This window comes from Pinus tabuliformis, chromosome 8 (genome assembly GCF_031772625.1).
Source record: "Pinus tabuliformis cultivar Carrire ecotype Pingquan chromosome 8, CPIR1, whole genome shotgun sequence".
Lineage (NCBI taxonomy): Eukaryota > Viridiplantae > Streptophyta > Pinopsida > Pinales > Pinaceae > Pinus > Pinus tabuliformis.
The window spans coordinates 1,450,440,306-1,450,462,132 of NC_142294.1; the positions used below are offsets into that span (position 1 = coordinate 1,450,440,306).

The window sequence follows — 21,827 nt, forward strand, 5'->3', positions numbered from 1 at the left end:
ATATTCTGCAGATCTGTTCTCGAAACACAGCCTTGTGGATATTTGCCCTAATCCTTTGATCCCGACATGGAAGAACATCTCCTTTCAACATTGCTAAAAGACTCGATAGATTTCTCATTCACGAGAACTTGATCGAGGTCCTGGGCCTTATTAGATCTAAAGTGCCCCCGGCAGTCATTTCCGACCATGCCCCCATTATATTGCAGTGGCGCGAGGAACAGGTGGGATCCGGATTTCCCTTCAAATTTAACCACACTTGGCAGGACGATCCAGGTTTATGCGACCTTGATCCGGAAAACATGGATTGAGACCTGTGTTGACCCTGGCTTTGTTTGCTAGCGATTTTTGGGTGGGCAGGCTGAAGTCGTTGAAAATGGCGCTCCGAAATGGATATGGTTAGGTGCTACGGAAGGTAGGAAGATACTTTCAGTTAACATGGATACTTTATCCAGGAGGATAAAATTTGGAGGATGCAGTATCAAAACCACTGAATTCTTCGATTGGGCTCTACTGTCCATGAGCTTATGGTGGGCTATCTCTGGATGTGGCATTTGGAATGATATCATTGGGGAAAATACCTTAAAAACAGAGACCCTTTCGACTGGATCAAACAGGGTGAAAGACGCGCAAAATTAGCATCATACATTGGCTCAGGCAGGACGTCACTGATTGGAAGGGATAGCGTTTATGGAATTGTCGGAGATAAACACCTCCCCAAAGGTATTACTGAACATTTAAACTCTAGAAATATATAGTGTTTCTTGCAGATCATGAAGGGTTGGGACCCCCTCGAACTTTCCCCATTTGGATTCTGGATCTCCGTGGTGGTCAGGCAGAAATTTGGGACAGATACATATTCCACTTACCCTTGGTTGGCATAAGCAGACGCTGTTTTCTGGTATGAAGCCCCTACAAATGGTTATATTTCTGTTAGGGAATTTACAATCATATTTCGACATCTTGTAGGGGTAGGGGTTCTGAGGACAAGTGTCCGTTTTGAAAAGCATGGAAATGGGAGAGCACCTCTCTCGGCGCAACAAAGTGTCATATAAAATCCGCTTTCCGGAAAATCCCGAGAAAAATCTAGAAAGAGAAAAACAAATGAAAAACAAAAATTGAGAAAAATCTAGAAAAGGGAAAACAAATGAAAAAAAAAATAGAAAAAAACAAAATGGAAACACATCCTCATTTTCACCCTCACCCTCATGTTTGGAAAAAAAAAAAATGTTTTATAAAAAAAAATTAAAAATAAATAAATATGTTAAAAAAAAAGATGTTTGGAAAAAAAAAAAATGTTTTATAAAAAAAAATTAAAAATAAATAAATATGTTAAAAAAAAGAAAGAAATTCATTTAAGAATGTTAAAAAAGAAAAAATTTCATTTAGGAATGTTTATTTATGCTTCTTAAACCTACCACGATAAAAAGTGATCATAAAAATAAAAAGTGACCATAAACCTCAATTGAAATATGTTTTTATTCTCAGCTGAAGAGAGCATAAAGGATAAAAAGTGACCATAAACCTCAAGTGAAATATGTTTTTATTGAAGAGAGCACAAATTTTAAATCATATACATTTGGAAAAACAAAACACATTTTAGAATGATTTTAATATAAAACTCGAATATTGTAAATTTTTTTTCCAAATTCATTATGTAGAGTTCTTCTCATTAGCTATCAATTTGTAGGAATACATATGAAACATAGAGTTCTTCTCATTAGCTATCGCTCCAAATAGAGAAGCCCGTGGAAACATTCAAATTTACAAAACTCTATTAATATGCAATCAAACTGCGGGTGTTTTATCGTTCATATTGTTTGATAGCTCTGAACATGCCAGTTCAAAAATGAAAACCTTTTAGACATTACAGTTAAGAGCCTGAACCTGCGTCTCCTTTTATTAAAGGACATACAACACATACAAGCACATTGTAATCGATGGAACCACTGGGAAGACGGAGAACCGCTTCCTACACACATATATATACATTATGTAACCGCTTCTTCTACAGCCACAGCAGGTTCATCGATGGAACAACTGGGATGACAGAGAATCGATGGAACCACTGGGAAGACGGAGAACCGCTTCCTACACACATATATATACATTATGTAACCGCTTCTTCTACAGCCACAGCAGGTTCATCGATGGAACAACTGGGATGACAGAGAACCGCTTCCTACACACATCTACACATTATGGAACCTTCCTCTACGGCTACAGCAGGTCTAGTATGACATCTTCATACCGCGTGAGAGGTCAGCCTGAGATCTCGATGGATTTGGGTTGCGGAGGTTGGGGTTCAGGCTGCTTCGGCACTGTCACTGTCAGCACTCCGTTTTCCATGCTCGCCTTTATCTCTTCCACCTTCACATTCTCCGGCAGCCGGAAACGCCGAAGGAATTTTCCACGCGATCGCTCAATGCGGTGCCATTTGTCATTCTTGTGCTCTTCTTCTTTGCTGCGCTCACCGCTTATCTGCAGAACTCTTTGGTCCTCTTCCAACTCTATTTTCACCTCTTCCTTCTTCAAACCTGGAAGATCAGCTTTGAAAATGTGCGCCTCTGGCGTTTCCTTCCAGTCGATCTGAGTATTGGCTACGGCAGAAGTTTCCTTCACAAATTGCCCCGATGGCCCCCCTGTCGCCAGATCTGTGAATGCTTGGAAAGGATCCCATACTTCCAAAGAGAAGGGATCGAATGATCTCCTGCCGAAAAAGCTGGGAATTATCGACATTTTCAACTAGTAAATGTAACTGCAATATGCGATTGGAATGAATACAGAAATACAACACTCTGATTTCAGTGTTTCGATTTTAAGATCGATCTCGGATTATACAGAAGAGATGTTAGTTTCCATTTTTATAAGACAAGGAAGAACAGTCTAGTGGACTCCATAAGGCAGGTTCCAGAGGATTCTCAAATTCTCGCAGGATACAGGTGTAAGCTCCAGAGCATTCTGAAAGCAAGATGTCAATTCTCACTTTGCCGTATTATTGTTATTTGAGCTTATCCATCCAGAATCATCTAATGTAATTGTGTATCATTTTCGAGAACCATCTAGCGTTTCACATTGTTCAAGAAGTATGGCCTACGGTCATATGGCGGTCATATGGTATAATCTACATACTCGATAAGAAACGATGTGGATATCAGAATTGATGTTCGATGATGCGGAGGTGTAGCTCCTGCCACACAGGGACGGGATAGGATCTTTCTCCCAATTTTTTCATTGACTATTTTCAAGTTTATTTATTTAAAATATATATATATATATATATATAAAAGTTTTTTAATAAATTTTATTAAAAAAATTAAAATTAATATATTTAAAAAGTTTTTTTGGAAATTTAAATTTTAAAATATATTTTAAAATATAATAAAAAATCCCAATCTCCTCCTAAATTTATTTCCAAGTTTTTTTTATTAATTAAATTGTAATTCTACTAGGAAATATATGCAATGTTTTATTTACGTTTAAATCCACTTTATATCAAGTAACTCGATCAACCCGTGCTGGGTTTTGTAGCCATCGAAAACTACACATGCCACGGTTACTATTGTTTTATTGTGGTGATTGATTCCGTAGATACACATTAGATGTGGTAAAGATAGAGATTTATTTTAATAGAGTTTTATATAACATGGTATAAATATAAATATATATTTATATTCATTTTTTTTTTTTTTTAATATTATAATAACTTGTAAATGTAAAAGCTTAATAAAGCAAAAATTTGAGAGTTTTTTTTAATAGGTATGTACATATTTTAATTGATTAATTAATTAAATTTTATTATTTGTTTAGTATATCTTATATTTGGAATTATGTTTGAGATAATGTGTTTTTTTTGAGAGTAATGGGATTAAAGGAAGAGTCTATTATTTTGTAGTTAAAAAGACATTAAATTTATGAGAGATTCTTCAACGTAAATCATATAGAATATCATTTGTCGACGCGTTTCGAACCAACTAGTGTGGTTCATCGTCAGGACGCGTTTCTTCAACTTGTCTTGACGATGAACCACACTAGTTGGTTCGAAACGCGTCGACAAATGATATTCTATGTGATTTACGTTGAAGAATCTCTCATAAATTGATATGGATCACAGAAGCCTCAATTCGACAAGATATTAAATATTAAGGTATTGTGGTTGTTTCTATGTATGTATAAGCATGTGATCAATAATGAATATAGGCTCTATAGGGTATAGCAAGAAGGTGACTTTAGGTTAGTTTGTTTATCTATTGTGTCGGGGCGAAAGGAATAAGTCAAGCCCTTTGTGGGAGGAGGATTGGCTTGGGGAAATTGAAGTGTTGGGAGGACCGTTGATCATTTTATAGCTAATTTTAGGTATCCATGTCATCTTTAATGGAATGAATTTGGAAGGAAAATTTGTCATCTTGGCCTTGTATTTCATCTGTTCGGGGGTATGGATTGTGTTGGAGAGGAGAGCTCCTAGTACCAGACAATAGCAAAGTGAGGAGGCATTATCATAGTTACAGGTTCCAACTCCTTGGTCATCCCTTATTCCTTCAATACTCCTCACTCTATAGCCTTCCTCGAGTCCCTGCATTCAACATTTGCCGTGTTCTTTTGGGTAATTCTTTATTTTATACATATCCCTATCAATTTCTATTTTGGCTTTACGTCTGAATTCTAGTGTGGGCTTAGATGCATTTATGTTTGGCTTGGGTTGTACTACTATTCTTTCAATTGTACATGTGTTTTGGTGTCCCTCTGAGACATCGATCCTATTCCTTTGAAACCCTCAATCCGCTCTAGTTGGTGTCGCCCTTCTTCATGTGGTTTGTTCCTCCTAGCCCTACGGTTAACTTTGACCATCCTGTCTTCTCAACTCCTTAACTTGCATTTGGCTAAGACTTTGCAACGCAATCACTTTCATGTCTTTGTCATGAACTATCCTTGTGTAAACCACAGGGCTAATCTATCTCAGTTAGATATGTACGATGTATCTCAGTTAGATATGCAGCAACAAAAAATACAGAGTAGACATGTTGGGGGTGGTCATGGCACCTAGGGATGTAATCGGTCCTAGCAAAAAGCCCAAGAACCTGCTGCAAACTCCCACTCGCTCACACCCTCTGAAGCTCGAAGCTAGATTCACCATTTGGAATCAATAGCAACTAGAGAAAGATAAGTTTTCTTGGACTCTTAAATCCTTGAAGATGTTTCCACCTGGATTTCTAAACCTAGACACTGTTATGCAACCAACTCACAAAATAGAAGGAGAGATAAATCAACGACTTCAAAATTAGTCTCTTCGAGAGGGCAACCTCCTTTACATTACACAAATGAACAATTCTTTGATGATACAAATGGCAAGACCTCCTTTCTATATATAAGAGTCTAAGGGGTCACAATATAATAAGAGCGTACATAACAATAATATTGTAAGGGCACAAAAATAACAATAGTGGGTTTATATGGGGCACAATAATAACAATATGGGGACTACATGGCCACAATAATACAATATGGGGGTTGCACTAATAACAATAAGGGGCTACACTAGTAGTATAGGGACCTAACATGTCCCTTTACTTCAAAAAAGTGTTCTCCTCAATGCTTGAGTAGTTTTGGATGCTTTTGTATCAAATTCTCATACTCCCATGTGGAATCTTCAGTGCGTATGTTATTCCACTTGATGAGATACTTTGAAATCGATCGATTTTGTAGCTGTTGTGTTCTTCTTTCCGTGATTGCTTCAGGTTCCAATATGATTTTTCCTTCCTAGTCAAGTTTCAAAAATATTGTTTGAACTAGGAGCTTGTCACCTCTAACCTTCTTTAAGCATGAAACATGGAAAACTAGGTGCACTTGGGAAGATTCAAGAAACTCCAATTTGTATTCCATAGTACCAATATTTTGCAACACCTTGTAAGGACCATAGTACTTTGGTGATAATTTATTATCTTTCTTAGCTTGCTTGAGGGACATTTGTTTGTATGGTTGTAGCCATAAAAATACCTAGTCGCCTACATCAAAACTTCTTTCACTACGATGTTGATCTACCTGTTGTTTCATTCGATTCTACACCAGAGTGAGGTTATCCTTTAAGAGTTAGAGAACTTGTTGTTGATGGTCGATGTGATATTCCATTGCTTGAACCTTAGAATTTTCTCTTAAAGATGATGTGATGGATGGTGGATGATATCCATAAAGTGCCATAAATGGGGTCATTTTTGTCGCAGTATGGAAGGAAGTGTCACTACAACAAAACCCTGTGATTAACATCCCTTTTTCCTTCCTTTTTGCATTTGGAGCCAATTTTTGTGCTATTTGCATCCATTTATCAAATATGGTGCAAAACTTGATGCAAAAATTGCACCGAGTTTTGCACCAAGTCTTGCACCAAATTTAGCACCAAATGTTGTACCATGTTTTGCATGAAGTTTTGCACCAAGTTTTGCGCCATCCTTTGCACCAAGTTTTGTGCCAGGTTTTGTGTCAAGTTTGACACCTAATTTGTTTCACCTACTTTACATTCTCTATTGCATCCATTTTCTGTGCCTACACTTGCATCAACTTTTGAAACTTTTGCTTCATTTTTTGCATCCATTTTTACATCTTTTTTTGCATCCCCCTTTGCACCAAGTTTTGCGTCAAGGTTTGTGCCTAGTTTTGCATCTATTTTTTCATCTATTTTTGTTGCATCTACTTTTGCATCTTGTTCTACATCCACATTTGCATCTTCTATTACATTCAGTATTGTGTCCACTATTGCATCCACTTTTGTTGTGACACAATTTGCGCCTACCTTTGCACCCACTTTTGCTTCTAATTTTTCATCCATGCTCGCATCCCCATTTGCGCCTAAGTTTGCATTTACTTTTGCATCTATTTTTGCATCCATTTTTGTATCCAATTTTTCATCTTGTTTTGCATCAACTTCTGTTGCATCCACTTTTGTATCCAATTTTGCATCCAATGTTGCACCCATGTTTACATCCACTTTTGCATCCCTTTTTGCATCTTCTTTTGCATCAAAATTTGCTTCTTTTTTCGCATCTATCATTGCATCCACTTTTGTTGTGCCATAATTTGCGCCATGTTTTGCACTACTGTTGTACCCACATTTGCTTCTACTTTTGCATCCACATTTCCATCTTCTTTTGCATCAAATAATGCATCTTTTTTTGCATCCACTTTTGTGTTAGGTTTATGTATCAAATTTTGTGTCTTGTTTTGTATCTACTTTTTCATCTACTTCTATTGCATCCATTTTTGCATCCAATTTTGTGTCCACAATTGCACCCATGTTTGCGTCCACTTTTTCTTCCTTTTTTGCATCTTGTTTTGCATCCAAGTTTGCATCTTCTTTTTTCCTACTATTTCATCCACTTTTGCATCTAATTTTGTTGTGCCACAATTTGTGTCATGTTTTTCATCTACCATTGCACCCATAGTTGGGTCTACTTTTGCATCTTATTTTGTGTGCAAGTTTGCATTGAATATTGTGTATGTTTTGCATCCACTTTTTCGTCAAGTTTTGCATCTTAGTTTACATCTACTTTTACACCTACTTCTATTGCATCCACTTTTACATCTAATTTTGTGTCCATTGTTGCACCCATGTTTGCATCCATGTTTATATAATTTCTTGCATCTTATTTTGCATCCAAGTCTGCCTCCTTTTTGCATCCAAGTTTATGTCCTTTTCTGCATCCACTTTTGTTTCACCACAATTTGCACCATGTTTTTCACCTACTATTGCACCCATGTTTGCATCGACTTTTGCATCTACATTTGCATCATATTTTGGTATTGACTATTGCATATTTTTTTGCATCCACTTTTGGGTCAGGTTTTACGTATTGTTTGCATCTACTTGTATTGAATCCACTTTTGCAGCCAATTTTAAATCCATTGTTGCAACCATTTTTCTGTCTACTTTTCAATCCATTTTCCAACACTCATCATTTTTTTTCACTGATGGTATTTCTTATGACATTGAAAATTATGAACTCATGAGAATACTAATAATCATTACGACGGTGATAATGAAGATGATGATGATGACATGAATGGCAATTATGATGATAAAGATGATGGTGGTTACAATGACAACGAAAATGATGATGATGATGATGAAGATAATGATTATGATGATGACGAGATAATGACCTTAGAAAATCTTCCCAATTTTAAATGTTGTCACTGTCATAATCATAATCATTATCTTTGGCATCATTATCCAAGTCATCATCACTTGATCATTATTATTATCATTTTCATCTAGGTCATCATTGACAATAATAATGGCATGAATGATGATGAAGATGTCAATGATCATGATGTCCATGACGACGATCACAATAATGATGATAGAAATTACATTAATGATGATGATGGGGATGATGACAATGATATTGACGATGATAATGGTGGTGGTGATGATGATGATCATCATATGTTTCATATATCATATGTGTCCTAACAACCCTTTTATTTCTCATGCATATATCATATGTGTCTTGACAACCCTTTTCTAACACTCATCACATTTTTTTGGGTTGATGATATCTCTTACAACGCTAATAATTATGAAAAATTGATGACAATGTTGATAATCATGATGATGATGATGATAAAGATGATGACGATGATGACGATGACATGCATGGTGATTATGATGATAATGCTAATGATGACAATAGTGATAACAATGATGGCGGTGTTGAAGATGATAATGAAGACGATGAAAATGATTATGATGATGCCAATGGGCTTACAATCTTATGGATTCATGAAGTTACTAATTTCAAGATCATCTTTTGCATACATATTACACACAATTTTCATGTACCTCAGTTTAAACACAAAAAAATTGTAGAAAATAATCACTCTCCAGTTGGGGAATACATGGCTTATTTCTTGTCTTTTCCTACTCCCCTACACATTTCATGGTCCTCAACATCTATTTCTAACAAGTTTTCCTTTTGCTTCATGTTACAGCCTATACATCTCCTCTTGTTTGAAGAAAGGTGATTCTCCATTTGACTTTTTGATGTTTAACCAAAACACCTTAGTTTATTTACACTAGGCATATATGGTTTGATAACTTACTCATACTATATGACTCCTTTTGATCTCATATAGTTGTTGGACATATATCATATGATATAACACATGTCATTATATCACCCTTCCCACATTCTATACATGATTAAGATGGCACATCACCCTTTTACCTTGGGTCATGGTTTTCATGGAACAAATGTGCACACAGATTAGGGGTTGAATTTATACTATGATGTGTTGCTATGTTTTGATTTTAGTTCTTAATATATTGTTGACACTTGATCCTCCGGGATTGGGAAAATATGGTGTAAATATGTAAATACAAAATAAGAAAATGAAGAGACCTTGGAATGTGAATCCCAAGGGTCTCTCTCCTATGTGTATATATTAATGTTCTTCTTAATATAAAATTTAAATATTTTGGAGTTACCATATACCTGGCTTGACATGGTATTAGAGCACAAGTTTGCAAGTCCCAAATTTGGCATCCTTTTTCCTCTGTAACTCCTTTTCCATTAGTCTAACTTGTCCCTCTGTTATTCCTTTCCTTGGTAGATCCATTTGCACTATGGAAATTTTAAATTCATCCTCATCGACCTTAACGAATTCTCCTTTTGCTGCATGACTATAATGTTTATGTAGTCATTTTATGCACTATACACACTGGTTGAGGCCCTCCATCAGTTGATACACATTGTGCATGTTGTAACAAGGTTGTAGACAACATTTCATCACTCGGGTCCAACTTGAAAGCCCATGGTGGTACTGTAACTAAATCTACGTTTACTTATGTTTAAACATCCCTGCATTTATTTGCGATTATTGGTTGGTGTTGTCTTTGGTGTTGAGCGTTGGCATTGGCATTGTTGTTGAGTGTTGGCATTGTGAAGTTTGTATTTATATCTGTGTTGAATACTCGTTGGTGTATTGAGTTGATTTATTTTATATGAGAGTTGGTTTACATCAAAGAGGCTATTTGAGATCGAGAGCCTGCATACTTTTTTTAGGGTTATTTTGATTAAAGAGAATTGGAGCTAGAATGTATGATGAGTCTCTATTGTTTGTAGAGATATATTATATTTTTTATCAATGACTACTGCTACAAGTATTTTGACTATTCAGGGCCCAACTCACAATTTGTAGAGATGTTTTCACTCATCTCCATTGTTGGAGTAGTTCTCACTGGCAAAGAGAACTACCATGAATGGTCCAGAAAGATAAAGAATACCCTAATTTTCAATGATCTATGGAAAGGAGAATCTGAAGGAGGAGATGAAAATCTGCTTGGAAATCCCACATCATACAAAGAGCTTTTGATATGGGAGAAAAAGAACAACAAGGCCTATGCCTTGATTGTTGAATTAGTAAATGAAGAGGTGAGTCATCACATTGCACCAATTACGTCCAATGCTTTTAATACTTTAAATAAGTTGAAAGACTTATATGAATCACACTCAGAGGTTGAGGTAGTCCAACTAATGATCAAACTCTTCAATCTATAATTGAAATATGATGATCCCCTTTCCCTAACCTCTGAAATTAGAGCTATTATGCATGATGTAGAAGCCACCAAAGTTAAAATGGATGTTCCTCTCACAATTTTTTTCAAGGCACTATATCGTGACTATATCCCACATATTCTCTTAAATCATTACAAGCTTGTGGCCAACTTAAAGAGATTACTTTTGACACTCCTGTGGAGAAGTTTGTAGAAAGAGAGAAAGCTTTTGGGAAGAGGAAGATAATTGCTCAGTCTTTCTAAAGAAGTTGTGTGCCTTGCATAGAAAGAGAAGAATCATACACATGATTCTTCTAGAGGAAGAGGTGATAGAAGAAGACATGGAAAGAAGAATAATAGAGGCAAGTGGGACAAACATTACCAAGGAGGAAGACATGATATTCATTGTATACACTGTAACAAAAATGGACATGATGCATCCACAAGCAAGCTCTCTTGGGATAGAATAAAGCAATAAATAAATGAAGAGAAAGGTAAAACACCAGATCTAGGGAAAGATAAAGCACCTGAATCTACTCATTATATTGTGGCACATTGCAATATTGGAGTAACTAAAGACATGTTTAATAATTCATTTTCTTCGTGGAAAGATGCATGGTTGCTTCATACAGGTGCAACCTGCCACATGACCTTTCAAAAATATTTCTTTGAATATTTCAGTGACAATGTAGATGGAGCAGTCTACTTTGTGAAAAAGTCAAAACTCAAGCCATCCAGAATTGGCACCATCATGCTCAAACTGCCTGGACTCCCTGACTTTCTTCTACATGATGTTCTCTACCTCCCATAGCTGCAAAGAAACTTGTTGTCCTTGGTTCACTTCTGCTAGCAAGTACACTCCATTCACATGTTTGATGGAAAAGTTGAAGTGAGAAAACCATTAGACAACTCACTTTTCATGCTAGGAATAGAAGAAGAAAGACTCTTGGAGTTGCAAGGAACATCTTCTCATGCACATAACCATGCATACAACTCTTAGTATAATGAAGGTACATTTCCATCTAGTCTTTTATGGCATGCAATATTTGGACATCTGAACTATGACAATCTTCGTTTATTGAAGAGAATGATACTAGTTTTCCAACCATTCCAAGGAAACTTAAGCAATGTGATGCTTATATCTTAGGAAAATATAACAAATAACCATTTCATGATTCTATTTCTAGAGCACGTAGAAAGATTGAATTGATTCATTCTGACTTGTGTGTACCTAGGCCTATTCCTTTTGCAAATGGAAATAAATATATGATGACTACACCAGAATGTGTTGGGTATATCTGTTGAAGAATAAATCTGAGCCTTTTGGAACTTTCATGCATGGATTGAAAATGATACATAATATCATATTGGCTTTATTTGTATTTATAATGGAAAAGAATATACTTCAAATGAATTTGAAAACTATCTTCGCTAGCATGGGATTCAACATCAAACAACTGTGCCTTATAATCATCAATAGAATGGCGTAGGTGAAAGAATGAACATGAAAATCTTAAAAATGGTTCATTCAATGACTCAAATATATGAAGGTAGACAACTTCAGCTTGATTGGATACTTTAATTCATATTTTGATGGAGATAAGGAAAATAGAGTATCTACTTCAGGTTATGTTATGAGTGTTGGATCAAGAGTTGTCACTTGGAGGTCACACAAACAATCAGTTCCATCAGATTCCACAACAGAGGAAAAGTATGTGGCAACTGTAGAAGCAACCAAGTGTTGAAAAACCGAGTGTAGTGATGTTTAACACCTAATTTTTCTTATTGATAATTACTTGTGAATGTTAGATGTCTTCTTATTACTTCTCATTTCTTCTTCATCAAGCAATTATACAAATGTTCAATCTTTCAGGAAAATATAGAGATCACAAAGAGACAAGAGACACCAAAATTAGGTTGCTAGCTAGGGGAAAACCCACAAGGGGAAAACCCAACAATCCTTCTCTTATAGAATCATATCAAAATGAGAAATATCCAATGCTAAGACCAAGACTAAGACAAAACTGCCACCAAGATAACAAGTCCAACCCTCCTCCAAGTCACTTCCAAGGGTTAATGTCAATCTTAGTCAAACTAATCCAGTTTTGGTCAAATCTCTGAAATTAAGAGTTGTAAAAAACGGTGCTGAAAATTGGTTTGCAAATACAAATTACGTCTTGAAGGCCCTCGTTGTAGAGAAAGTAATGTTGTTGAAAATTTGGTCGTAAGTGCGTTGAACCATGTCTATTGTTACAATTGACACAACCATTATATATATCTTTTTATTTTGGTTTAAATCCAGTTATATATTTGTTATATATATGTTATATATATTTCATATATGTTATTTAATGTTATTTATATATGTGTTATTATTTCCATTATCATATGTGCAAATTTACATTGAATACTATTACAAAAAGTATCCTATAAAAGTTTTATTGGAAAACATAACATAAATCATAATTATTGTGGTGAAAAGAAAATTTAAAAGACGAAATAATGGTATGCAATATAAGAATTTATTAATAATAATGTATCATATTTTCTCATACTAAATGTGGAAGAGTCCCAAATTAGACTAGTAGAAGAATATGGTAACAAATTATTGATGGATGACTTTAGAAAGCACATTTAAACCTTTATCCCCTATGAATGATCCCACCATATATGTTTCTAACCTTTTCAAAATAATTTAAAGTTACGCATGGCCATGCTAAGTAGAAGGATTTAAACATTTGGTGGGCACACTTGGTACCAAGTATTCATGATACCTAAACACTGCTCTGTTGTGCCACTTCACGATTTCACAACCCCTACTTGTTTCTGCTAATTGTGCCAAGTGATAGTTCCAACATCTCTTCACTAAGTTCCTGCCCAAGCACCCCTTCGCTAGAATATAGATCCCATGCCGACAACATCTAAGGTATAGAATACAAAGGCAACAAATTTGATGGCTCGAGATTCAGTGAGAAGTCCAATTTAAGTTTCACTGATTGACCTAATTCCATCAAGAGTTCTTGCAGATACCATTTACAATACATATACAATGCCAGTTGATTAAAATCCTGTAACTTAATACCTGGAGTTCCAAACCCCGCCGCTTGGAGATCGAAACCCCTGACAAAATTGCTAAGACTAGGGTTTTTCTTGATTTTTTTGTTGCTGTTGTAAGTTCCTCATAATACCTTTGCCTCCATGTTTCCCAAATTTCTTTATTAAATTCATCCCCGACACACCCTCTAATTCATTCATTTCCATGTATTTTGACCCAGTACTCTATTGTGTTGTCTTGACACTTTGTTTCCTTGACACTCCCTAGCAACTATCGGCCTTGATTATGGGGCCTATCTCGAAGGGGATCAAAAGAGTCAGACCCATGATCTCCCCAACCTTTGGGGGAGAGATCTCACATCTAGCTCAAAACCAACTAAGATAATCCTTGGGGCTTTCATTTCATTAAATATAATTAGATACTTGTTATTTAAAAAAATATGTAAAATACTATAAGTCACTAAAACTATTACAATCATAATTTATGATGAAATATTTTGTTTTGATATTGATTGAATATTCAAATTCATTCATCTATAACCCATCTTCCACGAGCTTGAATATTCTACTTAACACTCATTGCAATAGGTGATGTTCATAAGGGTGAAGAAGGGGGATTGAAATCAGTAAAATGAATCATATATCATCAATTGTCACCTTTAGGTCTAGTGCCATATAACCAAGAATTCATGGGAAGGTCACCCATGCCAAGAATCCTCCAAATCTCATAGACTTAACCATGATCTTTTCTCAATATTCAAGCTCACTTAGCTTGCTACCCCATCCACAAATTATTAACAATCATCATTACTTATAAACTATTCACTTAAAGATTCTTTCTCTTTATATAAACAAATAGTTTCAACATTCCAACATTATGAAATACCATTATTATAAGATTAATTGCATATTTGAATCCATTAATCTATAACAGATATCCAATGTGCCTCCTTCACTAATAATGAGCTTCTTATGAGGTTAAATAATCCATTTAGCATTTCTTTTTTGGTATCAAGTGATGCTCACATAAGTGAAAAATAAAATTGAAACGCGCCAAAAAATCACATAACATCCATTTTCACTTTTCAAACATGTGAAATAGAGGAATGATGTCAAAGAACGAGGCTTTTAGAGGATGCGCGATGAAACTCAAGTACTTCCATGGTGGTTCCATTCCATCAGATCTTCATTTCTTTTTGAGGGTTTCTTTTTTTATGCTTTGCATTTAGTCTCCTTTAAGGAACAAGCTAGGGTGGTTCTATTTACTCGGTTTATGTTGTAGTTGATCATCGTGGTAGGCAGGGTTCTACAACCAATATACAACAAGGTTTTGAAGACACGTTATTCTCCTCCTCAGTCGCCTCAATATTATCCTCCTTTCCAGCATGATCTTGGATTATATTCTAATTAGGATAGTGTTTCAAACCTATCCTCCCATCATCAGACACCATTTGGTCACCAATTTGTTGCCCCATTGCAACAAATAGTGAAACAGGTGTCAAGTTAAGGATGGGGCATGGTAGCTCAACAATCTGCAGTTAGTAGATCCGATGGGCATGCCTTTTTATATGCTACAACAACTCCAAATGCCTGGGCTACTCCCCAACAAATAGATTCATCAAGATATGAATTGGCTAGAAATGATAATGTATCAGATCCACCTTTGTTTGCACAGACAATTTCGTCAATATTCGCTCATGCCAGTGCATTTGACAAAGTTTCATCTTGCAGATGGAGGTCTAGACGACCTTCAGGTGTTGAACATAATTCTGAGAAATTTAGAAACTATCATCAACGTTTAGATTCATTGCATGAAACTAGAAAAGTTGGATTGGATTTTGGAAATTTTACCTATGGGCTTAGTGAGCGCAATAACATTGGTTGACGAGCTAAAACCCCAACTAGTTTTCCCAAGGAGGGCAAGGTCGATGACACTTGAGATGAAGGAAAAGCAAGAAAAAAACTGGAAAGGCTTCTTAGAGCGAAGAACCCCCAATGTGTTCAAGAATTTCTAAAAATACTATGGTATTTGTAACACATTGTATGTCTTCCTCTGATCTTTGGGACGATAAGGAAACTAAACTTAGAGCTAAAGAACCCCAAGAAGATTTCTCTAGCCCCTGATGAACATCCTCAGGCCCTAGGCTGGCCAAAACTAGAGGACCCAAATAGTGTGCGGCTAGAGTAGGTGTTAGGGCCTTCGAACTACTAGACGACTGCCTATTGAATTCTTAACTTTGCTTGCTAAAGACCAGGTAGGCCTAGAAATCGTGGTATGGTGACCTTCTAAGATGAATTCCAAATGCGAATGGATAAAATCCTTGGGACTAGCCCAAATTTGTTGAAAACCCCCTTCCTCTGGTTCATAATCCACCAACTCCTCCTCCTCCATGTGGGTCCAATAGTAAGCAACTAACATCTCATATGAAAAGCATATTTGACAAGTAGTTGTGTGTCTTCAAAGGGTTTATCATGGCAGTCATCTCTGCACTTAAAAATATATATATCATGTGGATAAAAAACTCATGGTTACCATTTAATCTTATTTTGTGTTTTGACAAGGATATCAAAGCCTAACATTGTCTAGAGCCTGTTCACTCTTCATCAAAACTATGCCTTGCTCTAGTTTCAAACTAGACGACCCTTTCTTTGCCTATAATTTTTTCGTGGGCCTCTAAGGTTTCTTCAAAGTTGAATTATTCTTCCATGGTAGAAATGTTGTAATTTCCTCTTTAACATTTGGACTTCGTAAAAAAAAAAAAAAACAAACAAAACAAAACAAAACAAAACAAAACAAAACAAAAAAAAAACAAAAACAAAAACAAAAACAAAAACAAAAACAAAAACAAAAACAAAAACAAACAAACAAACAAACAAACAAACAAAAACAAAACATAAAATTAATAATTAAAGCAATCTAGGTCCATATTAACTCTAGATCTACAAGGGTATTGTCCATGGAGGATTGGCAGGCAAATCAAACATGGTTAACATTTCGTTACCAACACAGTAGGGCAGAGCTACAGGAGGGGAGCCATTACACCCTCTCATCGATACCAATAGTACATTGGAGAGTTTGACTCGAGCAAAGATGATGAAGTGATTATTCAATTTCAAGAAGAAGAAGGTTGGCCCAATTCCTCCATCCGTGGAAGAGGCCTATGAGAAGGTAAGCATTTAAGCCATTATTTCTTGTATAATGTAGCTTCCATGGATGATCAAACATAGTAGCTATGATGAAAAAATAGGTCTACTAGTGTACAGATCTTCATGAGATTAACTAGTCCTACCCATACCTACTTGTTGCTTACTCTTTTCAGATCGCTCACACAGTAGTTTGGTTATAGCTCTTAGTTAGAGGAAAGAGATCAGAGTCAGTTCCTTTTATAGAATAAATGTGAGTTGCAACATTCCTAAAGCTATATTCCACATCAGCAGCCATACTGATAGTGGTAGAAGCTCCCATCACCTAAGCCATGAAATCTAATACCACCTGAGTGAAAGCAACAAAAATAGGAAAGACTGTAGATCAAATGCATGTTGTAAATAACCCAATTCCTAAAGCAAAAATTATTAAAGACTGTGTATTTTTTTTTTTGGTTGAGGTAGATGAACAAGAGAGCGATGTGATTAATGAAAAGATCATGAAATTGGATGTGGAGCTCTACATATACAAAGAGAATCTCAAGAAGACCTGACCCAGTCCTTCTCACATCACTATAAATCACGAGCTATGCACATCCTAAACCAGAAAAAAAGTATGACCCAGTCCTTCTCACATCACTATAAATCACGATCTATGCACATCCTAGACCAGAAAAAAAGTATGTATATATTCTCTACATTTTTAACATTTGTGTGGGTTTTAATCTGTTCAAAATAACTATGTTTTAATTACAGAAAACAAAATTATGCACAACTAAATTTTGAGAATTTGGATACAAAATGTAGAATTGAGTGGTGCCTGAAGCGTTGTTGGGTGGGGGGGAATTTCTAACTAGTGAGTTTGGGGGTTCAAATACTACTGGCAAAAAATAGAACTCATAAGCTAAGGTGGATGTCCTAGGTCATGTTGTGTGGAGGGGGGTGTTGGGGGTTCGATTCTAGTTGGAAAAGGATAACTAGACTCATAAGCTAAGGTCGTTGTCACATGCCTTTGTTGTCTTTCAACATAACAGGGACCTATAGACCTGCCTGACCTTAAAACCAATGCCTCCCATGTAAAAACTGTAGAAAAAATATACTGAATCTGAAATTTCCACCTCAATAACGTGAGGTGATGGATCTACTTCATAGAGTTTCAAACAATGGTGCTTAAACTATTTTCTTCAACAACCCTACAAGAAATATCAAATCTACCCTACACTACTAGTCAAACTCAAGAGCGTAGACCATAAAGACTTCACACATATATCATTTCAGCAGCCCTAATGACAAGATCTATCTCAATACATAGATATGAAAATCACATCATTTACAGTGGAAATATAACAAAAACAAAGAGATTTGAAAGCTTCATTAAGCATGCTAAAATCAACATAGTATCTAGTGTTGTTGTCCCAATAAATCAACATACTAAAACAACCCTGAAATTTGTTCAATACTTGAAAAAAATTAAATTGGAAATCATAAATTTAGGACAACAGTGGCACACTTCATATAATCAGAGTAATGAAGATAAAGTACAATACCTCAACTCATCTAATGCTGGTATAACAATTCCTTTTAGTACATCCTGAGCAAGGACTCTTCATTATACCCTTAACCCTAGCCAGGGCTTTCACAATCACTACAAATTTTCAACCCTAACCAACATTACAAAGGCCAAGCAAGGCATCCCAACAAGCTCTACAAGCCAATCTCTTAACCTTCCAAATAGGCAATCATCACACCAAATATCATACCCCAAGATCTCCCAATTGCAGTTGTATCACATAAGCTATCATAATGATTCACACACTTGTGACCCATAACCTGTAATACTTAACACTTGCATCCCACAATTCAAGGAACCTTAGTGCTAGTATCCCACAAACATTAATCCTTGTTACAAGTGTAATACATGATCTTCCAAGATTTTCCAAATAGCTAGCATCACACCAACTATCAATCTCTAAGATACAAAGTAGTTACTCTTAAAAAAGGGACTTTCCTCTCTTTATATATGCTACAATCCTATGCTAATTCAAGCAACCCTAGGCTAAGTTCACAAGTAACTAGCTTAAGTCAACAAGGAAAGCCCTAGATGGAGCTCTCCTCAAAGCAAGGTGTCCACATATCACACTATGGTTTTTTTGAATCCAAGGTGGTCACCTTCCAAGCTAGGTGTACACATGTCAAGTGCTCCTCCTCCAAGATGGTGCAATCTCCAATCAATGGTCCTCAACTCAAACTGTGTGTAAGGTGGTAACATGCTTCAAGGGCCAAGCACCCAACCTCTAAGTGCCTAACACCCCCCTTCAAACTAGTTACTCCACATGCCAAGAGCCAATGCTCCTCAACAAGTGCACCCTTGTAGAAGATGCCAAATGCACCACGTAAGCCAACTACCACATCAAGAAGTGTGCCTCCCTAGTAGTGATCCCAAGGAAAGCATACATCCAATCTAAGCTCTCCAAATGTAAGTAAAAAATAAACAAAGGGGCCAAGAAACCACAAGCCCTATACATACCATGAAAAGTGCTTTCCTAGCTAGCTGAAAACACTTTCGGACCAAAAGTTGTTACTATTATCCACATCACCAACAATAATAACACAAAAATGGAAAACCCCTTGCACACAAAATAAAGAAAAATATCCTCTTACCAGATGTGCCCATACTTGTGCATCTAGTCTTTCGATTTTCCATATGCTTGCCACATCCTTCCAATGCTTGCCTCTTCTAAACCGTTGAACTATAACATTAGCCCAATTGGATTTGATCTCCTATCGCTATATTTTCTATAAAATGCATGTTTACAGGGCCTATTAGAACCAAAATCAAATGAATTGTTCATAGATGATGGATCAACAATCTTCTAGATTTGTAATGTTGCCTTATAGGGCACCCATGTTACATCAAAATTTTAAAATATTAATGAACAGATTAAATAAGAATAAAACCAGGATGTGTGGCAGTTCTGGAATTTTGTTATCATTGAAAGTGAATCGAGCATTCTCACCCATTAAAATCTAGCACCATGCTTCAAACTTGTAGTATAAAGTTGAAATGAAAACACTAAAGAGAATCAAAGGGAATTTTATGACAAGAATTCCTATTCCTAAAAACATAATCACATGAAAATCTTGTAATCTTTCCTTCATGCGTGAGGCCACATGAAATTAACATATCCCAGCCACAATCACGATCATTGGTGTTTCCCTTGTAACTATCAAATTGTAATAAATTTTTTATCAATACAAATAAGGCATAGATTGAAGTGAATTAGGAAAGTATTTTAAGACATTGGTTTCAAGTTTCTTTGCAATTTACTTAGGGAAAAGGAAACCTCTATATGTAATGTTTTAAATCTTGACATTTTAAAGTAATTGAAGGTAATGAATGGTCTTTTCAACTATAAAAGCCCTGTGGATATTGGTATTGCAGGAGTTTGAAGTTTTAAATGACTTGAGGACTGAGATGGAACAACTGCAGCAAGGAATGATAAACATGCAACACATGTTGAAGGCTTGCATGGATATGTAGCTAGAATTGCAGCGTTCTATTAGGCAGGAAGTTTTTGCTGCTCTAAATTGTTCAAGCCAAGGCCAAGGTGAGTATGGTCTATGGAAATATGATTATGAAAATTGAACATGTTAATATTGGGGTGAGTTATCCTTATAGTAGTATTAGTATAAAAGAAAGGTTGAATAAATCTTGTTGAGATTAATTATATGGTGAATTTAGAAACATAGCAGGGGACTCCTTGAGATAGATATCACATATAAAAAAAATAAATCAGTAGACTTTTGCTAAACTCTAGCTTGAGAAAGGACAAGATATGGTGAATTGTATTGAAATGAACACAGATGAAAAGTTATGCACCTCGAAATAGTAAGCAAGGGGATTACAAAAGTATATTTCAAGATAGATGAATTGAAAAGCACATGCAAAACCACATAATAACGGGAACATGAAGGAGATTACAAAAGACCTAGATATAACAATGGATATGACATTTTATAGCCTAAAAGTAGTAGAAAACAAAATTGAAATGTTTTTGACTTTAAAATTAGGTAAATGGATGCAAGCTATTTTGATGTTTATGCCAGTTTAAAGTTATGCACATAAACACTTTTAAAAGTTTATGAGCTCTCTGATATTTTTTACAAACACTTGCAGAAGTGTGCTTTGACTTTATGTTGCATGTTTGTTTTGTTCTTATGTCCTTTATCTGCATGACTCCATCATTAGAAGCTTTAATATAATTTTAAAAGCATTGTTTGATTAGTTAAATAAGAGATCAATATTTTTACTACTACATTTTTCCAGAAACATAGTTACAAAATATGAGAAATAGGAATCACAACTCATATTATAGGATTTTTCCATATGGGTATCCAGGAAGTAAGGTTCCTGATGGATTATCATATCCAGGATATAATGAATTGATATATAGAAGATATAGACATCTAAAGCTGAATTGAACCTTAAGTTTATGCTGGGAAGGGATTTGGAAACATAATTTTCAAGATCTTGTTCCTAAGTTTTGAATATTGTTGTTCAGAACAAGAACTATGAATGGTTGACAACACTCAAACTCGACTGCTCTTTCAAGTTCCTTCCTAGACTCCTCTATATATTCTTTATCCCCCGATTTTCCTTTTGATCTAACCTCTATGTTGGAACCTCCATTTTCTTTGATTCTAAGCTTGTTTCCGGAGTCGATCTACGACCTACACTTCCAACATCGAGAATCTCTTGTTTGTCGACCTTAAAGGTTATTGTGAATATATTCATCGACCCTAGCTAGGGTTTTACAACTTCCTACTTAAACTGGCTCTTGGATCCCTTGCAACTTCCCACAAAATTCCTAAAAATATCTAATATGAATTTATATAAAGGTTTAATTTCCTTAAATTCCATATTTATTAAGTATTGTTTTCTATTTATGCATGTAATACATAAAATGCGGAAAATAGAGAATAATAAAATAAAATCACACACCAATGAACACAAAATATGGTCTAGGACATCCTTACAAGAGAAAACCCAGCTAAAAAGAGAGGTTGCTTTGCTCTCTCTTTCTCT

At 35.6% G+C, this 21,827-nt stretch overlaps 1 protein-coding gene across 1 annotated transcript; it reads right to left on the reverse strand.

Annotated features, from left to right (window-relative positions):
• Positions 1–1,750: 1,750 nt before the first annotated feature.
• Positions 1,751–2,918, reverse strand: LOC149241198 (17.8 kDa class I heat shock protein-like). Its single transcript, XM_089373908.1, has 2 exons — positions 2,142–2,918; positions 1,751–1,931 (listed from the first exon to the last, which is right to left on the reverse strand). Exon 1 carries the CDS (start codon positions 2,734–2,736, stop codon positions 2,260–2,262), a length of 477 nt encoding a protein of 158 aa, XP_089230034.1. The 5' UTR covers positions 2,737–2,918; the 3' UTR covers positions 1,751–1,931; positions 2,142–2,259.
• Positions 2,919–21,827: the final 18,909 nt, after the last annotated feature.